At 34.4% G+C, this 15,691-nt stretch overlaps 1 protein-coding gene and 1 long non-coding RNA gene across 5 annotated transcripts; one reads left to right on the top strand and one right to left on the bottom strand.

Annotated features, from left to right (window-relative positions):
* Positions 1–922: 922 nt before the first annotated feature.
* Positions 923–7,091, bottom strand: LOC109134631 (uncharacterized). Its single transcript, XR_008968498.1, has 5 exons — positions 6,951–7,091; positions 6,455–6,562; positions 3,891–4,626; positions 2,010–2,134; positions 923–1,603 (listed from the first exon to the last, which is right to left on the bottom strand). It is a non-coding gene; the product is annotated as an uncharacterized LOC109134631 (long non-coding RNA).
* On the top strand, positions 5,510–7,805 carry LOC104889245 (myb-related protein 2). Of its 4 annotated transcripts, none has more exons than XM_010674421.3 (6): positions 5,510–5,714; positions 5,811–5,887; positions 6,135–6,192; positions 6,281–6,359; positions 6,447–6,516; positions 6,906–7,805. In XM_010674421.3, exons 1-6 carry the CDS (start codon positions 5,510–5,512, stop codon positions 7,563–7,565), a joined length of 1,149 nt encoding a protein of 382 aa, XP_010672723.1. In that variant the 3' UTR covers positions 7,566–7,805. The 4 variants fall into 4 exon arrangements, with proteins under 4 accessions (XP_010672723.1, XP_010672721.1, XP_010672722.1 ...); XM_010674419.3 differs by having other exon boundaries at positions 6,447–6,633; XM_010674420.3 differs by having other exon boundaries at positions 6,132–6,192.
* Positions 7,806–15,691: the final 7,886 nt, after the last annotated feature.

The following is a 15,691-nucleotide window of genomic DNA, read 5'->3' as shown; positions in this document are numbered from 1 at the left end:
ATAAACTTGGGGTTCTTTTGTTTTTTCCCCTTTACTAACATGTGCGTTGAATTTTAATTCATTCACATTTTTTTCATGTGCACCATTAACATCCTGCATGCGGATGTACTATGTACCTTCTAATTTTTGCACATAGTTGAAACTTTCTTTGAGAGAGAAATTAAAAGATGTGGGTGTTGTGAAGTAAAAACGTTGAAATAAATAAGAATGGGGGATGCAAATTCGATTGAGGAAAAGAAAGAGTGAGTTAGTTAAATAATCAGGAAATCAAATGGCCAACTAAAAAAAATTGACCTTCTCACCGAAAACTAGATGTTATTTTTATGGTTTTTAAAAGCTTAGATACTATTATTTCAACAAAGAATCAAATAAGATACTTATTTACTATCCTAAAAAAGTATCTAGTTGACAATTTGTTCTTAATAAGATGTGTTTATTGTAGAATTGAAATCGAAGTGGGGTGTGGCCGAGTGATAAGGCATCGGGTTTTGATCCCGCTATTCGAAGGTTTGAATCATTCCGTCCCATAACATATAGAAATTGTCAATATAATCGAACAAAAAGAAAAACTCATAAAATTTATCCATTTAATTCCGGTCACGTATGATCATTAACAAAGACAAGTCAAAGTTGGAATAGAAATGGAAAGAGAAACCGTAGTTGAAATTATTCTGGTGACTCTTTCCATGGTTAATCCCATGAATTCCTACCAGAAGTACTATTTAATAGCCTAAGAGTATGCTCTAACAAACAATTAATTAAAATCATTTGTAAATAATAAAAATCAGTGGCCTCTGAAGTTGAAAGCAGAAATTAAGGTCTATTCTGTAAGCTGAAATGAAATATGGGCATATCTTATACAAGTAAGAGTATATAATAAGATGGTGACGACTGACAAGCCTCATTGCTCAGCAACAGTAACTATCTCTTATCTCTATCAATTATAGGAAAATGTTGTTCATCATAATTCATATCTGTCTTCAGTATCAATCATGAACATTGTTAAAAAGAAAAGAAAAGAAAACTAAGACATCTATAGGTAAAGGATGAAAGTACAGGTGCGCACCCATTTTTAGTGGTTTCAATTTGTGAGAATAAATACAAAAAATTCTAAACTTGAGAATAAAACCCACCGGCTCTACTTTGAGTCATGATTCTCATATTCCTATTCTTACAGAATTTTGGGACAAAAATATAATTAAATAAAATAAAAATAAATATACTTCTATCTATCCCTCACTTTCTTTACAACAAGGAATATCATTCCGTGGTCATTTCTCACTTTTTCATTGGAGACCTAGGGCCACCTTTGTGTGGTCAAGAAGCAGCAATCATCAAGCATCTTCACACATGTTTGTGTTCAACACTTCAACTTCACCTCTCTAGTCTCTAGTACAAAGGATCACTTACACCATGCATACCTCATTTCTTCCTAAGAGCATCAACATTCAACAACCAAGAGAGAGCCCCTCTCTCGCTTGAGTGCAATGACGCTCCCTTCCCCTTGTCATATAAGTTTGATCCTTAATAACTGGACTGGACTGGACTGGACTGGACTGGACTGGACGAGACATCCAATTGGCATAATTGGTCCACAAATTTTCTGGTGCAACCGTAGTATAACATTAAACAAGATTATCATGTGAAAACAATATCGTCTACAGAGCAATACTTTGGTATTATTGAAAATGTGACGTTAAATAATATCTAGTAAAGTTACAATAAAAAAAATTTATACGTATTTGAGTATATAAATTGACAACTTCAGCAATGCTAAAATAGCACAAAATGTTCTTTGATTCTCCTAGATTCTAGTGTTCAACCAAATGGTCTGAGATGGGCCAGCTCGATAAGCCCCTTCTCCTTTCATCAGTTGGGGGTGGGGGAGGGTTATGCAACCAAAAATGACCCCACTCCCATTATTTTTTACCATAGTTTGATGCCTTTACTCCACATTAGGCAGCCTTAAAACTTAAAAAGGAAATGCAAGTACAGAAAACGGACAATACCTTATAAATCCCCCTCTTTCAAATGGGGAGAATCATACGGCTTTGGCAAAAGATAGCCACAGTAAATTCAACCAGGTAAAAAGCGAGTACCCAGATGTACAACCATTATAATTTTTATACCTAACCTGCACAAGAAGTAAACAAAAGTTAGCAAAGATAAGATGAAAAGGTTTTCTGGGACATCAAGGAATAGTTAATAACACTTGTAGTAACGATTTTTTTTATTAATGAAAGAGAAAACTTGTAAGTCAAGCAGAAAAGAAGCATCTTAATTCTCCAGATGTGGTTGGCCCATATAGCATAATTAGCTGAGTTCCTACAGTCATAGAAATGCCTAAGAGCCTACGAAAAACTTGCAAGCCAATAATAAGCAGGAAGTACAGGTTTAACATATAATCAGTATGGACTTTGACGATGATCGAGTAGCAATTTGTTGAATGTTAGCCGCGCCAACTATTAACCAGCAAATAAGGGTACTGTAGAGCTAAAAAGTTATTCATTTCCTGACTTATGACTTACCAGTTACCGTTCTCTAATTTATTAAGTGTAAATATTCCATTTTAGTAGATGTTATGTGCTTAACATTTAGGCATTTTCAGTTTTTCCTTTAGAACATTGTAGGCGGAACTTATTCGTTATTTAGGTCGAAAGGATCAATTGGTTATGTTTTCATGTCAGTAAACTGTAGATGGAAAAGAAGATGAAATAGAATAAACTAATGCGAGAAACAGGAGACAAAGGGCACAATAAGAGAAGAAGCTATACAATGAATCCAAGTATGAGGTTCTAAAAACAGCTGAGTATCTACTTACAGAACTCAGAAAATGTTTGTACCTACTTGCTACTTTTCATCTAAACATCAATGCGTTCACAACAAATATTAATAATAATGTCAGTGATACAGGAAATATTTCTAAGAAAGAAAAAGAAACACTAGGTGAGCAGGTGTCGAAAAGTATATTTTCCTGAAGATATGTCTGTCGCTGAAGAAAGTGAAAAATTCTACAATTATGAGTCATGACTTACTACAACCATAGGCATTCTCCTCTCCTCCTCAAGCCTCCAACTTCTCAAGCTCCTCTTCGTTCAAACTATTGTGATATGATTGCACAACACTCAAAGTCTGACATACTACGGTTCCAATTTCAAAGATCCTAAGTAGACAAAATCACTTGGACATCCAGTATCCAAGTTCCTGTAAATCAATTAATCAGAAATAATTGCCTTCCGAAACTCGTTGACAAACAGTATCATGTTGGAAGAAAGTATCCTGGCGAAGCTTATTCCATTTCCACATGCCAAGTAACTAGTGAAGAAAGTCACTTTTAAACTTTTTTTTGCTAAAGAACTAATGATTCCCGATATATATACTCACAAATCAGAATCATATTATCCTCCACAAAAGGCCAACTGAGTCTGCAGCTGCCTTGATGCTATATATAAATGTTCCCTATTTCAGAGTACCGCAATTTCAAACTGGAGATTAAAGAAAAAGTTTCCGATTTTAAACTACTTTCATGTTTAAAATCACTAGCTATATACTTAGGCAATTATTGTAAACTTTTTTAAAAAATTATGTGGATTATGCGATATTGGGTTGATTTGGAAATCGACAGCTAAATACGAACCTATTCTTTAAGTCTTCATGTTGTAAATATAGTTTGAACTAGATAAACTTTTATTATCATTTCATTATGCTTAGTCACAATCCCCTCAAAAAAAAATAAATAAATTATGCTTATTCACAACCTTAGTACTGCTAAAGATTGATGAGTTGTTGCTACAGTAAAGAAGATTTGTATCTAATAATCATTCTTATGACAATAATTCAGTAAAAGCATTGAGAATAGATTGCGATGACAAAACAGAGAATCTTAGCACCTGTCCTAACTGATAGTGTTCCAGAGGCCTTCAAGAGTGTTTCTCCGTGTCTAAGTGTAACAGACCAAACAAGGAGAATGTAGTCATCAAAAGATGGAAATTTTCGGTATAATTTGTATGCATAGCTAGAAGGACATAATATATGTAAAAGACAGCAAGAAGAGAGAAAATACATAAGTTAATTCAAAATATAATAGCAAACATGCTGCACCATTCAAGATGCAAATATGCATGTGCTATATCTGCAGGACATAACATGAAGAAGATGATTCATGCACGAACTCAATTAATTGACACGGAAATATCTATAGAGAGATATCTTCAGATATTAAATAAAGGAAAACAGAGTAGTATTATACGTGGAGATTGGAAAGAATCACATAACAAGTCAAGTGCAAGGTAATTGGGTCCTACACGGATGAAAGACACATCTTTGAGTAAAGCAAAGAAACAAGTATAATACTCAACTTGTGTACAGGACGCTTAGTCTCTTATATTAACAGTGTGGGACTAGTTGCTCAAGCAAAACAGCATTGAGAAAGATTGAGGTCCACCCATGTAATTACAGTGAGTGGGTTGAATAAGTACCATACTTACTGAAAGAGATACAATAGTATGTATTCCATATTCCATACTTTCCCCTCAAACAATTTCCCAATTTAAGCATCTTCTTAATTTTCGCTTGTCCATATCGAATACTAAATTTTTATGATGCTCCAGTCAACAGAATCTTCCCCTGCAATTTCCCCATTAAAACAATTACATTTATTTGCTTATGTCTCTGTCAACACCCTTTATTAGCATGGTGATGATGTTCATCCTCTATCGCGTAGAGTTCAAACTCATGGAAAACTGAACAATGATTTTAAAAGACAATGAACAATGCTTGGAGTTGCAATATTGAACATATTATCTACAGGAAGGGGGGAGACTTTGAAAATTTTAGGAGAATACAGTTAGTGGATTCTCTTGTCCAAGTCAGAGGATTCCTATATACCATTCAGGGAATAAGGTTCTAGTTCTTCCAGATTAAAGAATATAAACTAGGGGAGAAAAAAGGAGCCGCTTCAGAAAACAAAGAATATTGCAAGCAGATATATTAGAAAACTTATGTGCATCTATTCTGGTACTTAGTGCAATATATGTGTTGTTCTGAAAAGTTCAGTTCAGAAGCATTCAAACTGGAAATTTGGTTCTGAGTGTGGAAAGTGGACCACAGGACAGGAAGGACAAGATCTCTTTTGAGTTGCTATGAAAAATAGATTAGGTTGCGTTCATTGTTGGCTCTGTCCAAAGATTCCATATTCTCTTAACTTTTCATCACTTCTTTCTCTCTTCCCTATAAAAGCCTCCCATTGCTTGTTTTTTCTCCATAAGAAACGGTGAGGAAAAAAAAGGGGCAGTAGCAGAAAATTGTGGTTTTTTAAGAGTTGATACATGATATAAGGGAGCAAAGCGCACAAGCAAATAACTCAGAAAATCAAGGCCCAACGTCATAAATCTTGCTACAGAAGCAAACATCTAATACCTAAGGTAAAAATCCCCACAAGATAAGACTTATTGATGTTTTCTAGTTTTACTTCAAATTAAGGCTGAAATGCTCATCTTCAAGGCAGGATATGTATCATCACCACAGTCAAGCAAACATGTATCCTTCTCCAAGAATATCAGCTCCTCAAGAAAGGCAGCTTTTCCTGCAAGGTGGAAATGGCTCAAGAGATTCAAATCTCGTCCTCTCCACTGATGCAAAGCCTAGATTGAAATGGACACCTGATCTTCATGAAAGATTTGTAGAAGCAGTAAATCAGCTTGGTGGAGCAGATAGTATGTCTCATTATAATCTAATGTTGAACATTAAATGGTAGTATGTGGTAGCATAACAGGGGTCAGCTAACATGTTGTCTTCCTAATATTTTGCAGAGGCTACCCCAAAAACAGTCATGAAACTTATGGGAATTCCGGGACTGACTTTATATCACCTAAAGAGCCATCTTCAGGTGATTATCACACTCTGTCTTACTGCATGCTCACTGGAGTTCATGATTCACCGTTTTATAATAGACTATATTGCATATTTGCATAACTTGCAGCCCCCAGTTTTCCAACTCTGTCTAGATATGGACATAATGGAACCAAAATGGCTATGACAAGTTTACTATATTCTAGAATTTATTAAACTTTTTTCCCCTGTGAAGAGAAACATAAAGCCAATTATCTGATTTTTGTTTCCCTTTTGCTTAGCAGAAGTACAGGCTCAGCAAAAATATTCATGGACAAACTTCAAGCGGGGCCAACAAAACTGGTATGGTAATCTTCTCAATGATATACCATCATATTCTTAATATAAATTCATCTTATTATGAAACATAACTGTGGATACACTTTTACAGTTGTCATGTCAAGTGACAAAATGCAAGAAACAAGTCCGTCGCATACAAGCAGCATCAACATTGCACACCAACCAAACAAGTAAGCATAATATCCATTATTGTGGTTAGAACCTCCAAGATGACTTCTATGTCATAAAATGCACTAACAGCCGATATTGATATTCAGGAACTTACATATAAACGAAGCTTTGCAGATGCAAATCGAAGTCCAAAGAAGGCTACACGAGCAGCTTGAGGTACTTGATCCTGTCTACTTCCAATTCAAACAGAATGGCCTTTCACCTAAAGCGGAAACAACAACAGCTGCTCAGAATTTACAGAGACATCATCCTAAGAACAGTCGTGACAAAGATGTGGGGTATAAAATGAAGAATAAACTTTGTTATATTTTGTGCCAATACATGCCCACTATACTGCATATGCATTGCTCATTAATAAATGAGATAAAAAAAAGTAATGTAATCAAAGGATAAAATAAAGTAAAACACTTCGACAATAAGACTCGTTAAAAAAAGTTTAATACGTGCAACATGATTTTATTATTCAGATGATTTACTTGATGAGTTGCAATTACTTGGCACATAGCACATTCGTATTTACCCCTTTATGGTTTATGTGAAATTAGGTACAGAGGCGTTTGCAGTTGCGGATAGAAGCTCAAGGAAAATACCTTCAGGCAGTCCTAGAAAAAGCTCAGGAGACGCTTGGAAAGCAGAACATTGGTGTGGTTGGTCTGGAAGCAGCGAAACTTCAGCTCTCTGAATTAGTTTCAAAGGTATCCAACCAATGCCTAAATTTGGCCTTTGCAGAGATGGCAGAAGAACAGCAGGGACTATGCCCCAAGCAGCAAATCCAACCCCACAAACCCATGGGAGATTGTTCACTTGATAGCTGCTTAACCTCATGCGACGGACCTCAACTGAGAGAGCAAGATATGCACAACAGTGAATTGGGGTTGAGACCATATAATGATACCAGATTCTTGGAGGGAAATGAGTTTAATGAAAATCTAAAAGAGCATGCTACGATACTTTTCCCTACAACAACACAGCAAGACACAGCAAAGATGATGTTCCGAATGGAAGGCGCCTGTAGTGACTTGTCCATGAGTGTCGGAATTCGACGGGATACACGGGATGAGCTCGAGCAGAGCACATTCCAACTCGATAATAAGAACTACAAGCTCGGTTCTTTTAGTGGTGAACTCGACTTAAATGCCCGAGATGAACCTGATGTCCCTTCAACCATCAGGCACTTGGACCTCAATGGATTAAGCTGGACATAATAACAGCTTGAGCCACGACAAAAACTTCGGAATCAGCTACTGATGATCACTTCGATTATGGAGCTCTCGGGTAGCATAACAATTAACAGCATAGCCATTCAAAGAATAGAATGACATGAATTAAGTCCTTTTGTATTCCTTGCCACATGATTAGATTCGTGAGGCCTTTTCTTGATCATGAATTTCACACGATAAATTAGTATTAATGGCTATTCAATTAATAGAAAGATTTATAGATTACTTTTTAGCATGAAAATCATATAGAATCATCTCATGTTTGCACACATTACACTTCTAGAGACAGCTATCGCATATCTAGAAGATGATGTAAATCTTCATTGACACATTTCATCAAACATATTGTGTGCAACATAGATTTATCCCAAAATTACGTTTTTCAGTTTATAAGTTCACCACCCATATGTTCGCATCTCTTCTTCAAATCTTGGTTGCACAGAAGCAAGAATCATCGTATATATTTGCAGAATTATAAGGGGGTAAAGATCAAGGTTTTTGTGAGAATTTAGGGTTTGAGGCCTAAGAGAAAAAAAGGTGGAAGAAAATCATAAAAAGAAAGTAAGAGAATTGAATATAAAACCAAGAACAACATTTATCAATTATCACAGCTAACGAACTTGATCCTTTCATGCTAATTGCTAACGGTTATTCTTCAGGATCCCGCGAAAAGCAGTGAATTTTATTCGGAAATGACTGATGAGTGGGCGAGTCAGGCAAGCCCACGTCCAGGGTTTAGCATGGCCCACTGGCTTCATGTCAATCGCTCTGTTTGGGGAAGCACTTTAGCTACCTTAAATAATAGAGGTTGTCTTGTAAGAGACCGACTACTTTTAAATTAAAATTAGGCAATAGTGAGCCCAATATTAAAAAAAGAATTAGCCTAATAATGACTACTTTAATTTCTTTCGATGACTACTTTAATTCATTTATTAACTAGGTCTACTTTCATATTAAAATTAGACTGTCTCCTTTAATAATTTTTGTAAATGATAAGGTGCTAACATATTTTAGGTGCTAAAATGATTAGTAGTGTTTGGGGAGCACCTAAAATAAAATTTCAAGTGGTTAAAATGACTTAAATGATAAGTTAAAAAATTTACCTTTTCACAATCAGATGACTGAAATTTTGGAAAATCTTTCCAAAATTTTGACAACAACTAATTTTGCTAAAATAATTTATCAACTTAATCAACTAATTTTGTCAAACAGTTAAACTAATCAGTTTTAGCACCTTATCAGTTTCAGCTTTATCTTATCAGTTTCAGTTAACTTATCAGTTTCAGTTTATTTTCAGCTAGTAATGCCAAACAGAGTCAATGTTGTGCAAGCTCCGTTTAGTAGGGTGTAAAATATTTTTCATGAAAATGAGTTTTTTTTTTCTTTTCATTTTTCATTGTTTGATTTTATAAGGGGAGTAAAACAAGTTTTTCATCAATGGAGCTCTAAGTAAAAATCATTTTCCTTTCAGAAAGAAGGATAATACATTTTCCTCCATTTTCCTTAGCAACTTTTTACTCTCCTCTTATCCATCCTCTCCATTCTCCTTCCATTTTTTTTTTCTCTTTTTCTTACATTTTTTAATATTGAACCAAACAAAGGAAAATTAGCTTTGCATTTGAATTTTCCATTGTAAAATATCTTACATGAAAAATCATTTTACATTGAAAATGTTCTACATCCAACCAAATGGAGCCTAAATGAAAAACTATAGAAAATTGCCGCCACTTTAAGTTTCAACTATAATCAGTGTGATTTAAAGTATTATTAGCTTTATATGCACGCTATGCGTGCCTAATCATTATCAAAATTGCAATTTTTTGTTGCTTTTTTACTTTTGTTTTTAAAATTTATAGACTGGTAGATTATGTAATTTTCTTTGTAGTTAGGGGTAATTTGGATAAAGAGGGTGGACATCAAAGTTCTCAACAGTTCTCATATATAGTAGAGATAATTTAATTATATCTAAGTGAAGTTAATTTAGGATGATTAGGAAGTTAATTAAATTTAAAGACAAATTTAAAGACTTTGGGAAGAAATCCACAAAATTGAGATTGCATGAGACAAACAAAAGTTGGGATCTTCTAAAAACTAATTGATCATAATTGGGACAAGTAGTGTCTAAGTTTTTTGAGAAAGTATTGACATCCAAATTAAGAGATATGAGAATGTGAATATAGAGGAGAATGATGACCTTGTTTCAAGTGAAGTTACAAAATTGCTTAAACAAAGCTACTTTATCTGTTTCATATTACTCGCTACACTTCTCAATTCATGGACTCCTAGGCAATTTTAGGAGAAGAGAGAGGTAGAAAGTAAAAAGATTAGGGACTCATGTGAGAGGAGAGAGATAGAAAGAGTTTATTGCCCAAAAAGAATGTGTAACAAGTAATGTAAAACTTCCCACAATGGAAAGTGTAGCGAGTATTATGAAACGGAGGAAGTACGTACTCTTTTACCGTCATTCTCACACAAAGGGACGGGTAAAGCCAAAAGGGGGCTGACAAGAGCCCGACCCCTACGGTCCATATATTACGCAAGCTGTCTCTGTAGGTTTTTAAGACACGCTTTGTTAAAGTATTTACTATAGAGTTTGTCTTGTAAGAAACCGCCTAATTCAAAATTAAAATTAGGTAATCGTAAGCTCAATATTAAAAAGAAAATTAGCCCAATAGTGACTAGGTTAATTTCTTCTGGTGATTAGTTTGATTCATTTAGTGACTAGGTCTACTTTTATATTAAAATTAAACCTTCTCTTTTAATAATTTTTATTTACTATATCAAATAAATTATCTTGCTTTAATGGTTAAGTATGTTCGTCAATATAACTCTTTCAACGTGGGGTCACAGAATTGGATTGCGTTAACCATTACTTTTTTTTTATCTACTTTTAATTTGGAAAATTTGCAAAAAAAAAAACTTTTTACGAGTTTATTTTTACGAAAAAAAAACCTTATAAAATATTTTTTGCGAAAACAAACCAAAATAAAAAAAAATTGCGAAAACAAACCAAAATCAAATTTTTTTTGCGAAAACAAACCAAAATCAAAATTATCTTTGCAAGATGAAACCTAGCCACCACTACCAGCAACCCCGACCCTCCCTCCGCCCCCTCAGGCGGCACCCCCACCCCCCCTTCACCCTTACCCTCTTTCCTCTCCATTCTTCTCTCCTTCACCCCTCTCCTCTCCCTTCGTCCATCCCCCCAACCGTTGCGCCACCCAAAACGCCCCCCACAGTTGCGCCACTCAGAATCCCCCACTGCTACACCACCGAGAAACAATGGCTTTCGTTCTTCGATTTTCGATAGTTTTCGTTTCATTTGTGGTGGGGAGTTTTCATGGTGTTATGGTCATGTGATGGTGGCAGACTGGTGGATTCAGATTTTTCGGGTTGCGGAGGGAGGAGCTGTGGGGGGATAGGGTGGGTTGCGGTGTGGGGGGGGGGGAATGGACGAAGGGAGAGGAGAGGGGGAGGGGGGGGGGGAGGGATTTTTTTGAGAATGAAGAGATATCTACTTTATATGTTTGAGAATGATTTTACATGTGGTTGCCAAACAAAGTTGAATCTTCTATTTAAGAACAACATGATCACCGCTAATGTGGAGGTTTGTGTATTGGTATCAATCTTACCCCACTCATTCCTGTTGTGAAAGAAACAACTCACATGGAACACAATGAAGTCGAATGCACTAATTTAACGTGGTTCACTAATAATGTACTCCCTCCGCTCAATTTTAATTGTTACCCTTTGACATTTTACACTATTCACAAATTGCACTTTGACCTTCGTTTGAGATTTATACGTGAATAAAAACATAGTCATGTGGGATATTGTTAGATTCGTCTTAATATGTATTTTATTAATATGTATTTTTTACAATTTTTACAAATACAAAACTAGAGATATATATCGTCAAAGTTTTGTATTGACATGCGTGAAAAATGTAAGTGTGTAGATTAAAATGAAACTGAGGAAGTATTAGTTACAACCATATGTAGGGAAGAAATTTATTTCATTATCCTTGAGAAGGAGAGTGTACAGAATACAGATAATGGCAGAAGAGAAAGGATGGATGGTTTATATGGTACCTTTTTAATAAAATAAGTGGAATAGGCCAAAACAGGTTCAAAATTGAAAAAAAGGCCCTGTGCTTGGTCATTTGAAGCGTTAGACAAAAGATTCAAGTATTTCAACAAATTTCCACTTTAACTTGAATTCTCCACAAATAAAACCCGATGTAAACAAAAATTGCCAGATATACCCATGATACCCCTAGGGGCCATCAACAAGTTAAAATGTTCAGCAAGTCCAAATAATGTCGATCGGAACTTGACATGTGAACTATCTTGATGAGCATACTAGCAGGATCATCAACAGTACATGCTTTCATCACCTGGATTATCTTCTTACCTCTTAGAAAATGATATCTCATATCTATATATTTAGCCATTCATGGTGGACTTGGTCTTGAGCTAGGTATATTACACTCAAACTGTCATTATAAAAACAATATATAGCTTAATTCCTTGATTATGATATATACTAAGATCACTAATGAGATTGGTTAGGCGTCCAACTGTTTGAATCCTCAAGGGACTCCAATAGGGAATATGGTAATTTTACTTGCAAAGAAAAGCTGAGGAAATTGAGATTAACACACACGCGAGTGAATCAACAAAGGACCATTATTTTTCTCCTTTAACAATTTCTCTCTCCAAACTCAACTTTCACCACTTGAAAAATTCCATCACTTTCATCTGCTTCTCCAAACAAAATTCAATTCGGAGGCAACTGCACTGCTCCAATACAGGCACCAACACCCACCATTATAGGGAAAAAAGTGATGGATAATTTATCAAAATATTACATCGGAGGTCGCCGAGTTTGACAGAAGGAGAAGCAAGCAGGGGTGCTAAGTTGACTAATGACGAAGCTCGCCGTCTTGGCCGTACAATTACCAGAATAATGCATGCAAGTAAAAAAAAATATTACTTTAAATGAAATTGTAATTTAGTTAACTAATATTAAAAAGAAAAAGACAATTTTCATACTTTTTTGTTATGTGTTTTTTTTTCTTTATGCAACCAGGTTATGATAATGATTATTGAGGGTGAAAAATTGGGAATTAACTTGTTTTTAATGTTGTGGGAGCTTTTCCCATTTATCATTGATTTCATTTTACTTTTGTGTTGGATTATGGTTTTATTTGGTTGAACTTGGGCTCTGTTCCGAAGCCTTGTCTTTGTTGTTTTGATAGGAAAGTCTTGTTGTTCTCTTGTGATAGTTAAAAATATTTCCTATTTTAATTATTAAAAAAAAGTGCGAAAAATAATGGTAATAATTTAGTGTAAGTAGGGAATAATAGAATGACACCAATTACATTACATAGAATGGTACCAATTACATTACAAAATGGTACTACTTTGAAATAATAAGGGTACCAATTATATTACATAGAATGGCATTCCTCTGTTTTTTATCGTTCTCACTTAGAATCTTGACACTATACATACTTAGAGAGAATCTTCTCAATATTTTTCAATATATAAGAAAAAATATAGTCATTTGGGGTCTTGTTTGATTCGTCTCAATTAGTACATTATTAATTTTTAATCATTATAATCTGTACTAATATATAGTGAAAGATATTTAAGTTCAAATATATGCATTGGGAGATGTGCACAGGAAAGTGAGAAAGATAAAAACAAAAGGAGTACCAATTAGCGTACTATAACATAACTTAGGTATCTTTTGAAATTCTTTTGGTACCAATATAAGATCACTTTGGTATCAATATAAGACCACTTTGGTATCAATACAAGATCACTTCGATACAAGTACAAAATTATTTTGGAACCTATTCATAATAAGATACCCAAATTATTACCTAGCTAACCCCCACACTAAGCAAAATATAATGAGAATGGTTTTAGTGTGCATTTTTAGTACTTTAAAAACACATATCAATTATGTTTTAGTTGTTTGATTAAAAGGATTAAAGTTATCTAAGTTTAACCATTAAATTAATTTGCTAAACCAAAGTCAACTATATCATCAATTTACATTCATTGGATTATATTTGAAATTATTAAATGCATAGTAGATCACAAAAGGTCAGTATATAAGAGCATAAAAATTGTCATTATGTGCATAATATATCTACAATTGTCATACAGTAAGATATATTACTTGATTATGTGAAATAAGGTAATTGAAACTTTAACCTGTTTTTGTATATTTTCAATCTCATGCTTGATATGTTTTCCATGAAAAGAAGACACTTCATACAAATAAATGGAAACTTGATGTGTTGTACTCAAATCGTGAAATATGATTAGCAATATTAAGGATACCAATTTGTTCATTGAATGGTACCAAAGTTAGAGGTATAGGGTACCAAGGCCTTCTGTGGATTTCATTTATGGAGAAATATTTTTTCATCACATAATCTATTTAAGATGAAATCATATATTGTAAAGATTTCATCCCTTAGATGGTACTTTGGGAAATTTGATGCATGAGTTAGACTCAAATCCTTTCTCTCATACTTTATTGAGGATCAATCGTATGTTTGAAAGATTTTATCCCTTAGAGTAGTGAAAAAGGAGAACTTGATGTTTTGGACTCAAACACAGAAATCGGATTGGTCGTTGTCAAGAATACCAAGTTGTTCAATGGACGATACCAAAGTATGATGTGTAAGTGTTGTATAATATGATCACTATAAGAGGGGGGTGAATTATAGTGAGAGAATAAGCGTAACTTTTTGCAAAATTAAAAGCTAGCTAGTGAACACACAATGGAAGCACAAGAAGTTTTAGCAAAAAAACTTCCTAGGCCCAATTAGGAAGAAACAACCTCGACCACAAGGGATATTAACTCAAACTTTTCACTATAATAGGCCAACAACTCTATTACAAACCTATTAATTCTCTAAAGCCAAAACCTGAGTTCCTAAACTTAAGTTCTCAACAACAGTTCCATCTAACACGGTTGTTCTCTCAAACTTCACTCGAAGTTATTTTCTCACTCCTTTTCTTTTGCTTCACTCAAAACTTTCTCACACTTACATGAGTTCACTCAAACCCATTAAACAAACAAACACTAGGGGAAAAAAAAGGAAGGGTTGTGCTTTTTCTAAAAGCGCAGCCCTACTAAGTGAAGGGTTGCGCTTTTATAAAAGGCGCAGCCCTACTAAGTGAAGGGCTGCGCTTTTATAAAAGGCGCAACCCTTCTGACTAAGTAGGGCTGCGCTTTTGAAGAAAAGCGCAGCCCTTCTTAAAAAAATTTGAAATTTCGAAATCGCGGGCTTTCAAATATTGAGCGGGGATTCAGATATATTATCCCTCATTCTCTCTCCTCTCTCACGTCCCTCATTATTCCTTTCCTCCTTCTCTCTCATCCTCTCTTCTCTCTCAAAAACTCCCATAAACATTTGCGACAAAAACCACGAAATGATTTGCACTAAACATGCCGACGATGTCTGATTGCCTATTGTGATACCTTTTCGGAAGCGGAACGGGCCAACGAGTCAAACTCACCGCTATGCCGTGACGTTTAGGCTTTTTAAGCCATCCGAGTTCGTTTAAGCCTCCAAATAGACATTTTAAGTTTTTTCGAATTTTTTTTCCCTTAAATTATGTATTAGGGTTTTGTTTTATGTATTTAAACATTATTAGGTTAATGTTTGGAGGTAGTTCTTGTATTTTCAGATCTATAATGTTCTTGTATACTTCTCTTTGTTTATTTTGATTAATGTTCTTGTATACTTCTCTTTGTTTTGAGTAATGTTCTTGTATACTTCTCTTTGTTTTGATTAATGTTCTTGTATACTTCTCTTTGTTTTGATTAATGTTCTTGTATTTTCATCTTTGTTTTGATTAATGTTCTTGTATTTTCAGATCTATAATTTCTTCTCTTTGTTTATTTTGATTAATGTTTTTGTTCCTTTTTTTCATTTTAGTTTCATTCTTTTTTTTTGTTTTTTTTTGTTTTGGGTTTAGTATTTTCATTTTCGTTTCGTTTCTCTTCTCTTCTGTTTAATTTCAGAAAATGTGAGATTATGAGTAAAAAAATGTCAAATTTTTTTTTTTTTTTGGTAGGAAGGG

Source organism: Beta vulgaris, chromosome 3 (genome assembly GCF_026745355.1).
Source record: "Beta vulgaris subsp. vulgaris cultivar EL10 chromosome 3, EL10.2, whole genome shotgun sequence".
Classification (NCBI taxonomy): Eukaryota; Viridiplantae; Streptophyta; class Magnoliopsida; order Caryophyllales; family Amaranthaceae; genus Beta; species Beta vulgaris.
This window is presented reverse-complemented; position numbering and strand designations above follow the sequence as displayed.

What these genes read in the sequence shown, in the direction of transcription:
- LOC104889245 (XM_010674422.3), top strand. Translation starts at nt 5,510, where the DNA reads ATGTATCATCACCACAGTCAAGCAAACATGTATCCTTCTCCAAGAATA. An exon ending in ACCTAAAGAGCCATCTTCAG is followed by an intron (nt 5,888 to 6,131) that starts GTGATTATCACA and finishes CCTTTTGCTTAG; the next exon opens with CAGAAGTACAGGCTCAGCAA. An exon ending in AGAACAGTCGTGACAAAGAT is followed by an intron (nt 6,634 to 6,905) that starts GTGGGGTATAAA and finishes ATGTGAAATTAG; the next exon opens with GTACAGAGGCGTTTGCAGTT.